At 35.1% G+C, this 16,603-nt stretch overlaps 7 protein-coding genes across 7 annotated transcripts; 3 read left to right on the forward strand and 4 right to left on the reverse strand. All coding sequences in view use genetic code 12, as the record gives it.

Moving 5' to 3' along the window:
• Positions 1 to 403: 403 nt before the first annotated feature.
• CTRG_03709 (tRNA-5-taurinomethyluridine 2-sulfurtransferase) lies at positions 404 to 1,684 on the forward strand (the record flags this gene model as incomplete). Its single annotated transcript, XM_002549366.1, has 1 exon — positions 404 to 1,684. One exon carries the CDS (start codon positions 404 to 406, stop codon positions 1,682 to 1,684), a length of 1,281 nt encoding a protein of 426 aa, XP_002549412.1.
• Positions 1,685 to 1,849: 165 nt separating this feature from the next.
• On the reverse strand, positions 1,850 to 4,048 carry RIM101 (alkaline-responsive transcriptional regulator; the record flags this gene model as incomplete). The annotated part of the gene is made up of 1 exon (XM_002549367.1): positions 1,850 to 4,048. One exon carries the CDS (start codon positions 4,046 to 4,048, stop codon positions 1,850 to 1,852), a length of 2,199 nt encoding a protein of 732 aa, XP_002549413.1.
• A 2,548-nt stretch (positions 4,049 to 6,596) lies between these two features.
• CTRG_03711 (type 1 protein phosphatase-activating protein YPI1) lies at positions 6,597 to 7,070 on the forward strand (the record flags this gene model as incomplete). The annotated part of the gene is made up of 1 exon (XM_002549368.1): positions 6,597 to 7,070. The coding sequence occupies one exon, from the start codon at positions 6,597 to 6,599 to the stop codon at positions 7,068 to 7,070; it is 474 nt and encodes a 157-aa protein (XP_002549414.1).
• Positions 7,071 to 7,286: 216 nt separating this feature from the next.
• WSC4 (Wsc4p) lies at positions 7,287 to 8,942 on the reverse strand (the record flags this gene model as incomplete). The annotated part of the gene is made up of 1 exon (XM_002549369.1): positions 7,287 to 8,942. One exon carries the CDS (start codon positions 8,940 to 8,942, stop codon positions 7,287 to 7,289), a length of 1,656 nt encoding a protein of 551 aa, XP_002549415.1.
• Positions 8,943 to 11,620: 2,678 nt separating this feature from the next.
• On the reverse strand, positions 11,621 to 13,471 carry CTRG_03713 (uncharacterized protein; the record flags this gene model as incomplete). The annotated part of the gene is made up of 1 exon (XM_002549370.1): positions 11,621 to 13,471. One exon carries the CDS (start codon positions 13,469 to 13,471, stop codon positions 11,621 to 11,623), a length of 1,851 nt encoding a protein of 616 aa, XP_002549416.1.
• Positions 13,472 to 13,692: 221 nt separating this feature from the next.
• RPC10 (DNA-directed RNA polymerase core subunit) lies at positions 13,693 to 13,914 on the forward strand (the record flags this gene model as incomplete). The annotated part of the gene is made up of 1 exon (XM_002549371.1): positions 13,693 to 13,914. The coding sequence occupies one exon, from the start codon at positions 13,693 to 13,695 to the stop codon at positions 13,912 to 13,914; it is 222 nt and encodes a 73-aa protein (XP_002549417.1).
• Positions 13,915 to 13,995: 81 nt separating this feature from the next.
• Positions 13,996 to 15,993, reverse strand: MLH3 (mismatch repair protein; the record flags this gene model as incomplete). Its single annotated transcript, XM_002549372.1, has 1 exon — positions 13,996 to 15,993. One exon carries the CDS (start codon positions 15,991 to 15,993, stop codon positions 13,996 to 13,998), a length of 1,998 nt encoding a protein of 665 aa, XP_002549418.1.
• Positions 15,994 to 16,603: the final 610 nt, after the last annotated feature.

The following is a 16,603-nucleotide window of genomic DNA, read 5'->3' on the forward strand; positions in this document are numbered from 1 at the left end:
CTCAAATATTAAGAAATTTATAGGGGAAGTTGAAAAAAAAAAAACAGAGAAAATTCGTTCCGAAACTTTATTAGAAAATTGCGGAGCAAATCTTTGGAGTAGATCCCGATCTTTGGGCATTGTAAAGTCGAACAGTTTATGCGATTTGGACGATTGGCTACGATGTAAAACTTCAAGCTAGTCGAGGAAACAAATTAGCAATATACACACCAATCATATGACTAATCAACACACCAGTTCATCTACAAGAACAAAAGAACTTCTATTGTCCATAAAATTGTTGTGGACCAACTCTAAATCACCACCGTAGCATTGAAAAAACCCGGAAGAAGAAGAAGAAGAAGAAGAAAAAAAAAAATCTTTCAATCACATCTTGCAAACACCATTATCACATAAACTATTTATGACTAGAATACTTAGACTACTACGACCATTACGTACTTGTGTGTCATTAGTGAAGTTACCAAATGTGTCGTATCGTTCATATTCGACTGTTCCTTCACCGTATTACCCTACTCGCAAATCATATCAGCCATCGAAAGAACCAATAAATGAGCTCCCAGAAAATAGCTATATACAACCAACACCTGGTCCCGAAGATCATATAATTGTGGCCATGTCATCAGGAGTTGATTCTTCAGTTTGTGCAGCACTTTTTCAAAATTACAAAAATGTTCATGGTATATACATGGCAAATTGGTCTCAAAATGCTACATGTACTGAGAGAGATTGGAGAGATGTGCAAAAAGTATGTCAAGATTTGAATATCGACTGTGAACGAGTTAATTTTGAACATGAATACTGGAATGATGTTTTCTTACCTATGATTGAAAAATACGAAAGGGGACTAACTCCTAATCCCGATATTGGTTGCAACAAGTATGTAAAGTTTGGGAAATTAGCTGAATATTTGGAACAGAAATACCATGGCAAGAAGTGGTGGTTGGTCACTGGTCATTATGCACGAGTCATGAAACATAACGCAACTGGTGAGTATCATTTACTAAGAGGTTTAAGCAGTCGTAAAGATCAAAGTTATTACTTGTCCTCCATTCCAGCCTCAATTCTATCAAAGACAATTTTACCTATTGGTCATTACACCAAACCGGAGATTCGTGAATTGGCCAAAAAATTTAATCTCCATACGGCTTCAAAACCAGATTCCCAAGGTTTGTGTTTTGTTAATCCTAATCAATCTAATTTTAGAGACTTTTTGAACGAATACATCCCAGCAAATCCAGGTGATATCGTTACTGAAGACGGCACGGTGTGGGGAAAACACAAGGGTTTATGGCATGCTACTATAGGACAAAGATCAACGGTTTCAATGCCACAAGGAGATCCAAAATATCAGGGTGTGTGGTTTGTAAGTGAAAAAAATATCGAAAAGAATCAATTAGTAATCGTCAAAGGAACCGATAACCCGAAACTATTTAAACAAGTTGTTGAAATCACGGACTTGGAATGGATTCAACCTAAAGAGAAGGTGTTAGCTATGGATAATGTACAATTTCAGTATCATTCATTAACCACACCAGTTCCAGTCAAAGTGATTAAAAACAAAGGGGACAAGTTAATCATAGAGTTAGAGAAACCAGCAAGAGCTTTAGCTCCTGGTCAAGGAGGGATTTTATATAATGGCAATCAAGTTTTAGGTGGAGGAATGATAAATAAAACCTTGTAAATACTACACTTTTCCACATGTCAATCGAAACATGTTTGTCCAAAAAGAAAAATTCTCTAAATTCAGCCTACATATGAAAAAAAAATATTACGAATATAAAACAATTAAAAAAACGAATAAATTAAATAAACTCAAACCGGACCTAAAATATAAAAAAAAAAAATTCTAAAAAGCTGTTATTGTTGGGTATAACTTTGTGGATTCTTCATTGACTTCAACAGTCTTCTTATCTTGCTCTTCAATTTGTTTTCTCAAGTATGCAAGAACAGACTTGATCATATCTCTTTGTCTAGCAACTTCTTTCAAATTGAAACCATCAATGATAATTTCTTCTTCTTCATCATCATCATCTTGAATATCCAACTTGTCAAACAAATTATCAAGTTCATCTTCTTCTGAAGAAACTTCACTGTCAAATTCTTCTTCAGAAGTGTAATCGTCTTCTTCTTCTTCTTCTTCTTCTTCTTCCTCGTCGTCACTGCTATCTGGTTGGGCGGATTTTTGATAAGTAGAAATACCGTTGAATTCTAACGCACTTGCAGGTTGTTGAGATGAAGCAGCAGTTTGAAGACCGTTGTATGTTAATGGTCTATTGATTTGTGGATATGATGGCAAGTAACTGCTGTGGTTGTTTACCATACCTTCTTTATTAGCTATACTTGTAGTGTAGGAAGTATTGTTAATGGTAGGCAAGGATGGATACAACAGGCTACTTGGTTGTTGAACTGGTTTCTGTTGAATGTATGGAGAAGTAGAAGAAGTAGAAGCATTGTGTTGTTGATGGTATTGACTAGACATGTTTTGATATTGCATGTCAATGGAGTTGGATAATGAGTTGAAGAATTTTTCAGCTTCATAAATATTACCACCATAAGCTTGTTGTGGAGCTTGTTGTGCAACCGGAGCTGCAGTAGTAGTTTGTGCAGAAGCTGGTTGGTGGTGTTGATGATGAAAGTGATCATCCAAGTGGCTCAACTTGTTGAAAACATCAATATTGTACTCACTGCTGGCCTTCATTCTCTTAGTAGCGTATTCAGCAGAACCTGCAGTACCAACAGCAGTATGGATATGTGCTTGCTGTTGTTGTTGTTGTTGTGAAGGAACAGAGGAAACTGGTTGGAAATTGAAATCATTCAAGATACTGTTGACAACATACATATTGTGTTGGGAGTTGCTATCCAATCTTCTCTTTCTGGAAGCTTCATCATAACTCATACCATCAACAGGGTTTCCTGCATAATAATTCAATTGCAAGTCACTAGCAGTAGGAACACCATTGCCTTTCTTGCTAGCCAATCTTTGTCTTTGTTTCTCTTCCTTTTGTTGTTGTTTCAACAATTGTCTTTGTGCCTTCTTCAATTTCTTTGGATGGTCGTCAGCATGAATCTTAGAATGCTTCTTCAAATCTTGTGGTCTTTTGAAGGATTTTGGACACAAGTCACAATGGAATGGCTTCAAAGGAACATGGACTCTCAAGTGCGAAGTAATATGATCCCTCTTGACAGTAGTAGTACCACAATTTTCCCAGAAACAAGTCAAGGACAAGTTATTTGATGATTTTCTACCAACATGGTCATCACACAAATGGTCATACAACAATTCAGGAGTTTCAAAAATAATGCTACAGTTACCCCATAAACACTTGAAAGGTCCTCTCAAATCTTCTTCTCTAATCTTCTTATAAGTCTTCTTTGGTGGTTTGGTTCCATTAATGTATGGCGGAGCTTTGTTTGTATTCAAATTGTTTTGGTTGTTGTTTGTGTTGTAGTAACCTTGGGCAACATGTTCATTGGTGTATTGTTGTTGTGGTTGGGCGTATTCTGGATGTAATTGTTGTTGCTGTTGTTGGTGAGAATACAAGTATGATGGTTGATGTAGGTAGAAAGATGGTTGGTTATTGTATGCTTGATTGAGATTTGGGTGCAATTGAGTTGGTAATTGTTGCAGTGGCACAGTTGCTTGTGGGTATGAGGAAACTGGAACAACACCGGAATTAGCATTAAATTGAGATCCAACTTGTTGCTGAGAAATATTGGTGGCAGCAGGTACAAGTTGAACAGGTTTGTTTTCATTTACTGTGGTTGCAGTAGAAGGTTTTGCCAATGCTTGCTTTGAATCTTGAATTGGTGAATTAGCAGTTGATTGGGAAGTAAATGATGAGTGAGGACTATTTCCTGCAGCTGCGATATGTGGTGAATGAGAAGAAGTGAACGACGAAGGTGAAGTTGCATTATCAAGTTCAATATCTGAAGATGGTGATTTCTTTGAAACTGGTTGCTGTTGTTGTTGTTGTTGTTGATCTTGTGGCTTTTGTTGCTGATTGTCAGCGTTTAAATAACTGACTGGATGGATGTTATAGTTCATAGTTATTGAGTTTAATTATACAAATTCTCTTTCAAGCTTTAAACAAAAAAAAAAAAAAATTAGGGGATGGATAAGATTGTTGCTTTTTTTTTTTCCTTTCTCTAACAGTGCGTCGTGATTTTATATGAATATATATAAAAAAAAAAGGAGATCGTTTTCGCTTGTGTGTGTGTGTGTTGTAAAAAAAAAATTGCTCGATTTTGCAAAGCAATAAAAAATTCAAGAGATAAATAAAAAATTGAAGAAAAAAAAAAAAAAACGACTCAAGGAAATTCAACTTACATTTATATATAAAAATGCACTTGATTTTAACTACTAAATTTTTATTGACAACAATTCACCCACACTTGTTACTCTAAAATTATATCAATAAAATATTGTTTCTTTTTATTTTGTCGTTTTCGTTTCATTCTGCTCAAGTTTGCCAAGAATTTTTTTTTTTTAAAAAAAAACTAGTGATTAAAAGCTAAATGATGACCACAGACACGACCACTAGGCGCACTCATTCAGAAAAAAAAACCAAGAAAAAAAAGTTGCAACCCGATTTTCCTTCCACGTGTACACGACTCGGTCACATGGTCTTTTGCCATAGAGAAATTCATTCCTTAAAATGAAAAAAAAGAGATTATCTATTTTTCTTAGCGCCAAGAATCCGACATAGGATTACGTAAGATGACTGTTTAGGATAAAGCGAAGGAGACAGAAGTCAATGAATCAAATGTTACACTTCATTAGACTAATCAACCCTGCGCCTCTGGTAATAATAATATAAAAAGGGGGGAAGATATTGAGAGACAGAGAGAACAATCGTTATTCTTGTTGTTGTTATCAAACAAGTTTTAGTATATTTTCTTGAGATGAATGAATAAGGTTTTAATGTACCTGTCAAAGAGTATGACGGTATCGTATGTTTTCTTTTGTCTCTATAGTACAGTGTCTTGTAATTGGGTGCACTTATCGCAAGTGTTGAAATACTAGAAGAAAAATCCCACTTTCCTTTGGTTAGATCTTTGATTTGTTGGATCTATCGTGCCTAACGGTGGTGGTGCATTTTTTTTTTTTTTTGTGTGTGTGTGTATGGGTGGACATGGCAGTTTACGTGTTGTGATGTAACTGATAACATGAATTTTATTACACCTCCCCCAAATTTAAAGCGTTGTCCAGATTTTCTGTTTTATTCGATGATCTTCACATGATTACTTTTACTTTGAATATCGAAATGAAACTCTTTGAAATATATTCAAAGATTGAAATAAAGAATCCCCAAGACGTTTTCCTTTTCAATACCTTGAATTAGGGGAAATGACAAGGAGGGGATGGATGGAATGAATACAATCAATGTCTTGGCCCCTTTAGGTTTAAGGTAATTACATGTGGGAAGTTAGGTTATACAAGAGGATTCCTGTATTTTATAAATATGCTACCCTTTTGTCGATCACCATGCGGTTGGTTTATATATGTAATTCCGACATTACCCTGATGGTACGCAGCCACAAAACCCACTGAAAATGAATTGCGAAGGATTATCAATTTTTGTTCACATTTTCATAGAGATCCAACCCGATCGTACTTGATATCATCGTACATCTCTCTAACACGCTCTCTCTCAGTTACAAGAATAGTTATTATTTTCGGTTGCTTGATTTACTTTTATCTTTTTTTTTTTTTGTCTTTATTCTTATGCACACTTTTTCTTAGCTATAATAATTGTTCAAGCATTAACTTTGGAACAATTACGTTCTTGGATCTGATTCATTAAGGCTAAACATTACTAATCTTACAAATGAGATTTACTCCACCATTTCTTATTTGCGGGGTGAGGCAGAGGATTATTTATTCTAGAATTGCGGTTTACAAACTCATGTAGGAGATGGCCACAAATAGACTCTCATATCTCATATCAAAATCCCGTGATATCTGGTTTTTTGTAATAAACATAATCTTGCATTATTTCGCAGAATAATATACGCCCACCTCCTCTGAAATAAGAAAGAAAATAAATACCTGGCGGTTGACCTCTGAGGAGAATTTTACAAAAGCTCAGACATTTATGCTTTGTGACGGCTGTCAAAAATGGTGATTTCTTGAATCTTTTATTGATTTATGTATTTCAATAGAAGGAAAACGTTAATTTTAAATTGAATTATTGAACGTTAATTAGGTTTCTATTAAAGATGTTGAAAAACGTGATATAATTAGCTTCTGAAGGGTTGTTTGATACCCCCCTGTATGAATAGCATTTCTGAGTACAACGCTAAACACATTGTAATAGTAGTTTGTGCGCATTCTATCTGTTGTATTCACATCTAAACCTGATGCTGCAACAACATCTTCAAATAAAACATCATTCTTTGATTTACAGATAGGTTACCATTGAAATGGTTGTGTTGTACTAATCTGGAGAAAAATCGTGTCCTGAGGAACAAAAAAAAAAAAGAAGAGAATTATGTACTCCTTAAGAATTGTAACTTGCTAATTTGTTTGCTGACAAAAAAAAAAGCAGAATAGGATTACTGTGTCATGCAAACAATACTATATATTCCCACAAATGAATAATCAAACATCTAGAACTATAGTTCAGGAGAACAATGTGCTACGTTTACGACCAACCCCTGAACCGACTGCATCGTCATCTTCGTCAAATCAACCATCAGATCTCGGCGAAGAAATAAATAAGCAATCCAAGGAGTCCCAACAATCTAAGAACAAGAAAAAGAAAAAGAGTAAACCTAAAGTTAGATGGAGTGAAGATACTGTTGATAACGAACATATGAATAAGAAAAAGACAAAAATTTGTTGTATATTCCATCCGCAAAGATCATTTGATGACGAAGAAGAAGAAGAACATAATCATGACCATAATTGCTCCAGTTCAGATGATAGTAGCAGTGACTCGAGTGGAGATGAAGGTGAACCAACTAACAATAACGGTAACAACAACAATGCAATACCGAAGCCAAATGCCTATGAATATCAGCCTCATTATGAGAATCGTTCAAAACTTCCTCCGAATACTCAATAGAAGAAAGTACAGGATTACATCTGTTTTTGATATAGAAAATAATAATGTCTTTGTATGATTAAAAAATGAATATATATATATTAGTATAAAAAAAAAAGAAACGTATAAAGTGAGTACCTTTCTCACTATCCAATTGGAATTAAAGTAACTTGAAATTGACGATTAATAATTAAAATAATGCAAACGAATGACTTAAATGATTCTGCGTGGAGAAACTTATTCTGGGTTAGTGACCTTTAACTTTCTGGAATAATCATGGTCATCCCCAAATGATTTGTTGGAAAAGTTGTGATTTAAAAACATTGTATCTGGATCTAGCCTTGAGTCTAGTTCATTGATTGGGAACATAATTCCACCATCACCATCAGTAGATTGAGCACCAGCAGGTCCATTATGACCATTGATTGTGCTATTTCTTCTACTCATTAATTTCTTTCTTGAAGAACTTCTAGTAACTCCATCGTCACTCTTTTTATCACCAGTGAAATAAGCAAACAATGACTTGCCTGAATTATTTCTGTTCAAGGATGAGAATGAAGATTGTTTACTACGAGGTAAGACAACTTTTTCGTGATTAATTGACAACTCATCAGAACTATACTGATTTTCTTCGTCAGTGAAACCATCATGATCATCGTTCTTACCTTTACGTCCTCCACCAAAGCAACAACAGCAGTATAAAACACCGCAAACAATACCAACAACAACAATTCCCACTGCAGAAAATGTACCAGCAACTTTGCTGGTATCATCGAAGAACGAACTCTTGTTCTGATCTTTACCATCTCCCCCATCAGCACTGTTTGAAGACTGTGGATCACCTGACATATTTGCATTTGTTGATGAATCCGTTGGAACTGTGGAAGCGTCTTGTGAACGATGACGAGTGGTTGAATCGGTCTCTGAAGCAGTTGAGTCGTCAACTTGTGTTGGGGTTCTGGTAACAAATACTGTTCTAATCTCTTGTGTTTGAGTACCGTTAATAGTCAAAATTGAATAAATCGTGGAAGGTTCAATCTTAGTTGAGATTAGTGGTGATTCAGAAGACAGTTCTTCCTCTTCTTCTGTCTCTGAAGACGACGATGGGGATTCTGAGGTGGAAGGTGGAGATGGAGTAATAGTTGCTGTATAGTATTCTGTTATTTTGACAATATTATTAGACAGGTGGGTTTGAGTGATCTCGGTGGTTCTTGTCACCAAAGTAGTAGGGGTTGATGTACGAGTTGATGATGAACTGGTGCTAGATGATGATGATGATGATGATGACGTGGTTGAAGTACTACTGGATGATGAAGATGTAGTTGAAGGGTCTGGAGGAGGTGAAGATGTAGTTGAAGGGTCTGGAGGAGGTGAAGATGACGTAGATGATGGAGTTGATGAAGTAGAGGACGTAGTACTTGTGGAAGTAGAACTTGTTGAACTTGATGATGTTGTAGTACTTGTAGAACTTGATGATGTAGAAGAGCTTCTACTAGATGACGATGAAGAAGAAGTGGTACCAGTAGTTCTTGTAGAAGAAGAGGATGGACTGGCACCAACGGTAGCAGAAGGATTGGTGATCACTAAATACCCATAAGATCCATCACCTGCACAATTCTCCTGATCTTTGTACCCTGGACATCCTACTTCACAGTTCGACATGTCAACAGTGTCAGCGGGGACGTTGTTTGTACAATAACAATCATAGCCAGACAATACTGCAACAGCATATCCTCCGTCAGAACAAGTATCTCGACAAAGCCCATTGGACATAAATTGACTTGAGGTTTTGTCACCCCCTAAATTTGTATTAGAACATAGATTCAATGACAAAGCGTTAGCCACCGTGGGTATTAGTAGTATGAGCAACAGATGCAGTAGTAGGCTGTTCATCGATAGGTTATACAATTGGCTGGAAAAGTGGAATACAACAACGAAGAATCCAAAACTGTGAAAAAGTTAAAAATAAAAATTCAAATGAAAAATAGCTTTATTAAAAAAAAAGCAATAATAAGGAACCAACAACTGAGAAACAAAAAGAAAGCAAAATAGAAAAATAAATAATAAAAAAAAAAATGTCTTTCTTTTTTTAGTTATTCCTAATCTGATGTATGTTTCTCTCTGCCTTGGATTCTTGCACTATAAGATATGTAATATATGCTAATTTTATCCCAAAATCTGAAATTCTGTTCCAGTTGAAAAAGTACCCTTCAACACACACCACTGGCTGAAATTCTGAAACGAGACACTGAATCGTAACGAAATAGCAAAAAAAAAAATATAAAATTTTCTTATGCCTCACGAGAACCTCAATGAGTATTGATTATCAAGCCTGATGCACTTAGGGGGTAGATAAAGTAAATGGAGGAGCAGGTTTGTGGAATTGATAATTGTTCTAATTTCTCCCCTTATTGTTGAACTACGGAAATACAATAGGGATGGCTTTGACAAAAATTAATAATAAAACTTTTTTTTCTATCGTTTCTTTTCTCAGTAGGGATATAAACTGGGGGAAAGTTGCGGTTTTTCTTAAAATAGAAGGTGAATTACTTGTTTCTAATGGGAAGTTGTTGATGGTTAGTGTTCTACCAAGGAGTGGTTGTTGTAAGAACAAGTGATAACACCAAGTTCGTTTTGATATAAAGAAAAAGGGTACCAATTAGAACGGAAATCCTTAAGGGGGAATTTGATGAGAAAAAAAAAAATAAAATAGGAAACAAAAAGAAATAAGGAAGAAATAAATAAAGAAGAAAAATGAAAACTAAAATGAGTGTAATTTATCGGTATATATATCAGAAAACACACTAACCTCCCTCATTTCCATAACCTGTATCTTGCATCACTCCCTTAGCTATTAAATTATTAGTTGCTTATATCAATAGCACAAAGAAATCATGATGTTTACCTTTTATGCATCACTGATATTTTGTGTAACTTCTCTGTGCGATTGTGTATCCATCGCTATCTTTTCACGTTCTTTACCCTATCCAAACGAAAAGAAACTAGTGCATCCGGTTCAACCATCCAGTAACGGCCAACCATATTGCTTTGTTTCTGATATTAAGTTAGAAGAGGCGGCTATCGAGAAACTAAGTTGATAGAACAAACAGCCAAATAACCTTTTATTCTTCATCTGATTTCTATTTTTAGTCAGACATATAAAGAGATCATTAAGAAACAGTAAGATACAACTGTATTGTTTAGCGGTACCAGATGATAAATGTATGCCGACATTGCACATACTTCCTTTTGAACCAAGAACTTACAATTCAATTGAGGGACTACTTGGTAACTATTATATAATGTAAACACTATACGACAGATATCATGAAATGTATAAATAGAAAATTGAAGAAAAAAAAAAATCCAACTTTACTCAGCCCTCATCATGTTATTCCCTTGCATCCCGAGAATGCCTCTAGCATATTGTTCATTATGAGAAAACATCAAAGTATACTCACATTTATTGTGGATTTAATTAAACCACATGTTTGAATAAAGGTTTTTGTAGATAGTCACTATAAAGAGAAAGGACTCAAGAGTAATAACCTATCATAACTCATTACACAAGGATAATTATCTTCTATATGCAACACGTGTTATTCATTCCATGATAATAGTATTGTGTGTGTGTGTGTTTTTCAGTTTTCAGATTTGATTATGTAAACTGTTCTTTGCAGTTCATAGAGAATCGTTTTAACGGTGTGAAAAAGTCAATAGGGATGTCTATTTTGAGTGAATCCAGATCTTGTATATTGGATGTTATTATTCAAGATACTAGGAACAGTAAATTAATTACAAAAGGGGTGTTTTTCTATTTTTCCTTGATTCTAATTTTAGTGTGAAACAGCAAACCCGATATGAGTTTGATTTTCCTAAAGGTTTAGTACTAAATTCCCCTGAAATTATTATTATTATTTTTATTCTCCCACTTTACCAAAAATTTTTATGGAGAAGACAAGACTCTAAATAACACTCATAACGTTTCATATTCTATATCCATTTGAACAACTTCCATTTGTTATTCTTACCCCCCTCTTCCCTTGTTTTATATTAGCTCGCGTTGTATCGAATTCAAGGCATCGAGAAATTAATCAATTATTTATTAATTCGCCTTCATTTGAATACCTAATAAGGTAAGAAAATAATGCCATACAATCAGTTCACTACCCATTGTGGGTTTTTGCGTATTTTTCTCTTTTATCCTGTTTGCTTACCTCATTACAAGGCAATCTCTTCAAAGCAACTTGATTTCCTAAAACAATTTGTACTGTTTATCCGACTCTTCCTTGTTGGTTGCTATTGTGTCATTTTGGCTTCTTTCGGTGTTTACAAATCACAAAATAACGCAGTTTCATCCGCCGTTTGCATTTGATAGTAATTTAAACCGAGTATTCGATAGCCATCTACATATAACTTCAGCCGATACTTCCCTTAATCAAGTATGACTACTACTGTATCGAGAACTTGTGATTAGTTTTTACATTATCTCGGGTTATGAAATGGGTGATCGAGCCAAATAAATACTAAAATAAAATACCTTCTGTATACTCAGTCTATTTACAAATACATTATATCAATCCTCTATCTTTCATTCTATTCAACGTGTATCCATCAAATCCCATCTTCACCATCTCAACTCTACTTCTGTTTCTACTGGCTATCCCTTTGGCTTTGATATGGTTCATTATTTTCACTAGCTCTTCTTGTGGAATAAGACTCGTTCCCTCAAGCGGTGGAAATAACTCAGTATTGCTGATCTTGAATTTTTGTTTGAGCGCCTCCCATCGTTGCACTTCTTGATCGCTTAACCATTCCCAAGGTAATGGTAATTTCTCATAACTAAATTTATTAATAAACTCGATTTTTGCCTGTAGCATCGGTAATGCGTCTTGCAGATTGCGTGCAAGGATTTTGTAGTTCTCCGGAATACTGTAATTTCCGTCACCATAGCTATCTACTTCAACAGGGATACCCAACTGATTCGTGGCCTCATAGATTAAACTTCGTACAACAAATACCAATTGCTTTAAGTGTCTGATATCCAGAAATTCCGAAACCAATTGCTGTATCAATATAGCGAATGTAGGGAGAGTTTCTGAAATTTCAAAATCTCTGGCAAAATATTGCTTCAACATGATGATTGATTTTTCACCCTTGAAATTTTCATTTTCTTTTAACCCTTGTAACCAATTCTTAAAATCAAACTCATTCAACCATGGTTGAGCGCTATCCTCTCCGTAGTTAAGTGCCTGGTGGTAGAGAACCTGGCCTCTGACTAATCCATCTTCCTGCCAATTTTTCATCCCTAAATCATTCTCAATGAAATAAATCACATCCTTTGTGTTTTTTGTTGTCTTGGAAAAGTCTTTAAGAATCCTTAGTAATAATGACCTCAGAATAGGTATTCCTTTCTCCTGAAGCGTGTTTAAAAATTGTTCCTTCAAATAAACATTATCGATGATATCGTAAATTCTGGTCCACGTCGACAAATTCACCTGTACACCCAATTGGTGGCCAAATTTTAAATATTTCAACGCTAATCGGTATGAACTTGTATTGGACCTGATACGTGAATGCAATTTCACCACACATAAAAGATTGTTAATTGTGCCAAAATCAGCAACATGACCATCATTGTTCATCACCAATAACAATTCTCGAGCAAACAAACTTTGATTCTTATCATAGCCAAAATATTTGATCAAATGGTTGAAAGTGGCTGTTGACCGAAATGGCTTAAACTTCTCATTCGATAGCTTATGTGTATGAAGCAAAATCTGGGGAATAATTCCCGACTGCAATGACAGCGAATTCTTGTAATGATATTTCGAATGAGTCAACTTGAATATGTACTCTTCAAAGCTCTCTTTAGTTAGAGGACTGGGAAGCGGAGGAATTTCATGGAACGTGTTGTGGGGTATTTTTGGTCTTTCCAAGGACAGCTGAACCTTTTCTTCTTCTTGAAGGATATGCTGAATTTGTTGCACATTACTATACAGTATTCCCTTTAAATGACTCGGTGTTATTGCTAATAGATATTTCATTAATCGTTTAAACTGATATCTGTGTTTTATAAATGTGTCTAGTACATCCTGGGGTTCTGTTGAAGTTTTCTGGAGCCAATTTTGCTTTGCTTCCCTGTTATTGTAATCTACTTTCTCACTAAAAGTTTTTAAATTTGGAATATTTAGTGGTTTTAAAAAATCTTGAAAGACTTTCCGTTGAAAATCGGTATATAATGGCTTTAGTTGGTTCAACCCTTCATTTGATAATTGTGTGTGCGTCTTGGGGATAACTTTGAGGCATGGTTTAGTTGCAGGCAGTTTGATTGGTGACTTAGGATTACTTGACTGAGTCAAACTTTCCACTTGCCGTATTGACCTTCCTATTCTTGATATTGTATCTTTTATAGAGAGCATACTAATATCATAGCCTTTTTGTTCAAAAGTATAACAGTTTTAGATCCACGATCAATTACCGATTTTTTCTTACTGTTATCCTGTCTACTGTTTCTTTTTTTTTTCTTCTTCCATTAACTAAGCGTTGATTTCGATGAGAGAAAAAAAAAAAAAAAAAAGAAAAACAGAAAAATCAAATTGATGAGTAGTTCTGTTTCGCCATCTATACTTCACCAATCATCATGGCCTCCCCACAAAGAGAAGGATTTACTATCCCATCATCTATCTCACACGCAGCTCAAGGTCAAGTTCAAAACAAGTCTCTTGGAGTTAAATATAACTGTGCACAATGTGGTGCTTCATTTGCATTAAGTAAGAGTGATGCCATTAGATGTAAAGAATGTGGTCACAGAGTTATATATAAAGCAAGAACCAGAAGAATGGTACAATTTGAAGCAAGATAAATGGGGAATATTTTGAAAGAAAGATAATAGCATAGATGTATTATTATTATAATTAGTTATTTAATAAATGAAAAGTATTGATTATTCAAGTCGAGCCAATGGGACTATCGATGGTCTACCATGAGCACATTGAAATGGCAATTTACAGTGACGTAGTTTTCCAACAAGTCTTTCCATATCATCATGATTTAATTCATCTCCAAACATAATAGCTGACCTGCAGGCTTTCGAATTTATAAGCTCGATAATGATCCGCGGTAAATGATATGAGCATTCAAACCAATCATGTAGGTTCACATGAGCTCTTTTAACATGTTCGTTCAAATCATAACAATGCTGTAAGAGGGCATCTTTGAGAAATTCGGAATCCTGGGATATCTTGTTTAGAAGTAGCAACGGCAAGTGGGTTACAATCACTTGACCTTTCTGTTCGATCCCATAGCTTATTCCAAAAGTGTTGAAATTTGCAATATACTGTTCAAATAAGGCAATTTCAGAAGATGCCACACTAAATGTTAATGGCGCCTTTAGCCTCAACCCGGGGTTCTTTTGCAACAGTTGAACAAATTCCTGCAAATACTCTTCGACTTTGATTCTCTCATCAGTTGCATGTTGATCAAGTACAACAATCCGCATTAATTCCTCCTTTAATGTTACCAATATGAACTTTTTATCCAACTGTTTGATTATTTTGTAGTTTCCTGGCTGTAAGTGTTCCTTACTAAACTCTAAGCTTTCTTCGAAAGTGTACTCTTGCTCGTGACACAAACAGTTTTTGGAAATCACATTTGGCCGTTTGGCTTCATTCTTGACAGCCAATTTCTTTGGAGCTGTGGGCAACCGGTGGACATTCTGAATACATTTATTGCTTCCTACTAAACCAGCCATTTCCACTTCATTTAAATTACCAAGTTTTGAGTTGGTATCTAATATAAACTTATCAGCTTTTTTCTTTGTTGGGCTAGCAAACGGTGATGGTGTGTGAGCTTTGATTCTGTTTCCTGACTCAAATCCAAGGGTTTCTAAATACTTAGAAATAACCCTTTCCACGATTTGCATTATTATACACCATGTATTTGAATGTATAGTGTCATGAAAAACAGATCGCTTCTCCGCACACCTGACTTTAATCAAAAACGTAGCATATTTGTAAAACGGTTTACCAGTTGTCTTAGTGGAGCAGTTTACATCTTCGGTAAACCCAAAACTCGTGAACAAGCTGTTCACTTTGTTCAAATCGTCCACTGGAATAGGAAATGGTTTACCATTTACAAAAAAATATTGGTGTTTTCTGGAGTTGACTGGTTTTGTTCCAATAATGCCTGACACTTTAATATCTTTGAACCGTGCACATATCGGCTCGAACTTAACCTTGAGTCCAAACAAATGGTGCAACAACTTTGTATAAGAAGATGTACAACATCTATTATCAAATGAGAGAACCTCATCTAACTGGAACTGTGCCTTATTAACCATCATTACTTGTAGTTTAACTTTAGGATTTCGAATAAGTGACTCAAATATTACTTGTTTTACACCATCAATCAATCTAGCCGGTGGGTAGTTTCGTATTTGTTGTTTTCGAACAGGAATATTACTGAAAATATTCGTTGCCGTGACAACTGTTCCTCGTGGACCCAAATCTTCAGCTTGAAAGTATCCTGTAGTTGCGTTTATGTCATATGGTTGAACCACTGCTCTATCTTGTTGGACCGTTAACTTGTATGGACTATTAAATGACTCTACTTTGGAAATAATAGACACTTTCGAAATCGACGACAATGCATTCAATGCTTCACCTTTATATCCAAAAGTTGAAATATGCTTATGACCAGACTTGAACTTGGACGTGTAATTCTCCAACGTAACCCTTTCTAAATCATCAGGCGATATGCCTTTGCCATTATCTTGTATGTAAATACTAAGGGATTCTAAATCAAGACGGATCGAAATGGTGTTTGCCCCAGCATCCAAACTATTCTGTAGCAACTCACCAACAACTTGTTCAAACGAATTTAAAATAACATGCGATCGAATCTGACTAACAACTGATTTGTTTAGTTTCTCTATGGATCCCATATCATGGTAAGGAAAAGAAAAGGTGGGAGTGTACCTTTTGACAATTTTTCTTTTTCTGTATAATCAACTCTGTTTTTTTTTTTTTTTCTTCTTGTTTTTCTTTTGCAAGACCAGTTCTTTTTGTTTCTATTCCCACCTAACAAGATATCCACCATGTCAGACGAAGCTTTAAATGCTGAAACCATCCAACAGACTGTATTACCATTAGAAATAATAGACAAATCCGTCGGACAAAAAGTCCGAGTGTTGATGACTAGTGATAAAGAATTTTATGGTAAATTGATTGGGTTTGATGACTTTGTCAACATGGTTTTGGAAGACGTAACTGAAATAGACAACTCAGGTAGTAAAAGCGAACCAGTAAAGAAAATGTTATTAAATGGTGGTCATATTGCTATGATTGTTCCAGATGCTGTAGATAGTAGTGCCTAGAGGAAGTGAATAAGTACATTTATAATAAATACAATTTGTAACAATAGAATATTACATTGATAATTGATCAGACAATAAAAAGGCGCAAGTAAAAATTTGTAATTGATAATTTTGCCACCAGAGAGTTTTGAAAGGGTATATATAAAGTGGTGGCATTCATATCCAGAGATTAAAGAAT

Source organism: Candida tropicalis, assembly GCF_000006335.3.
Source record: "Candida tropicalis MYA-3404 genomic scaffold supercont3.4, whole genome shotgun sequence".
Taxonomy (NCBI): domain Eukaryota; kingdom Fungi; phylum Ascomycota; class Pichiomycetes; order Serinales; family Debaryomycetaceae; genus Candida; species Candida tropicalis.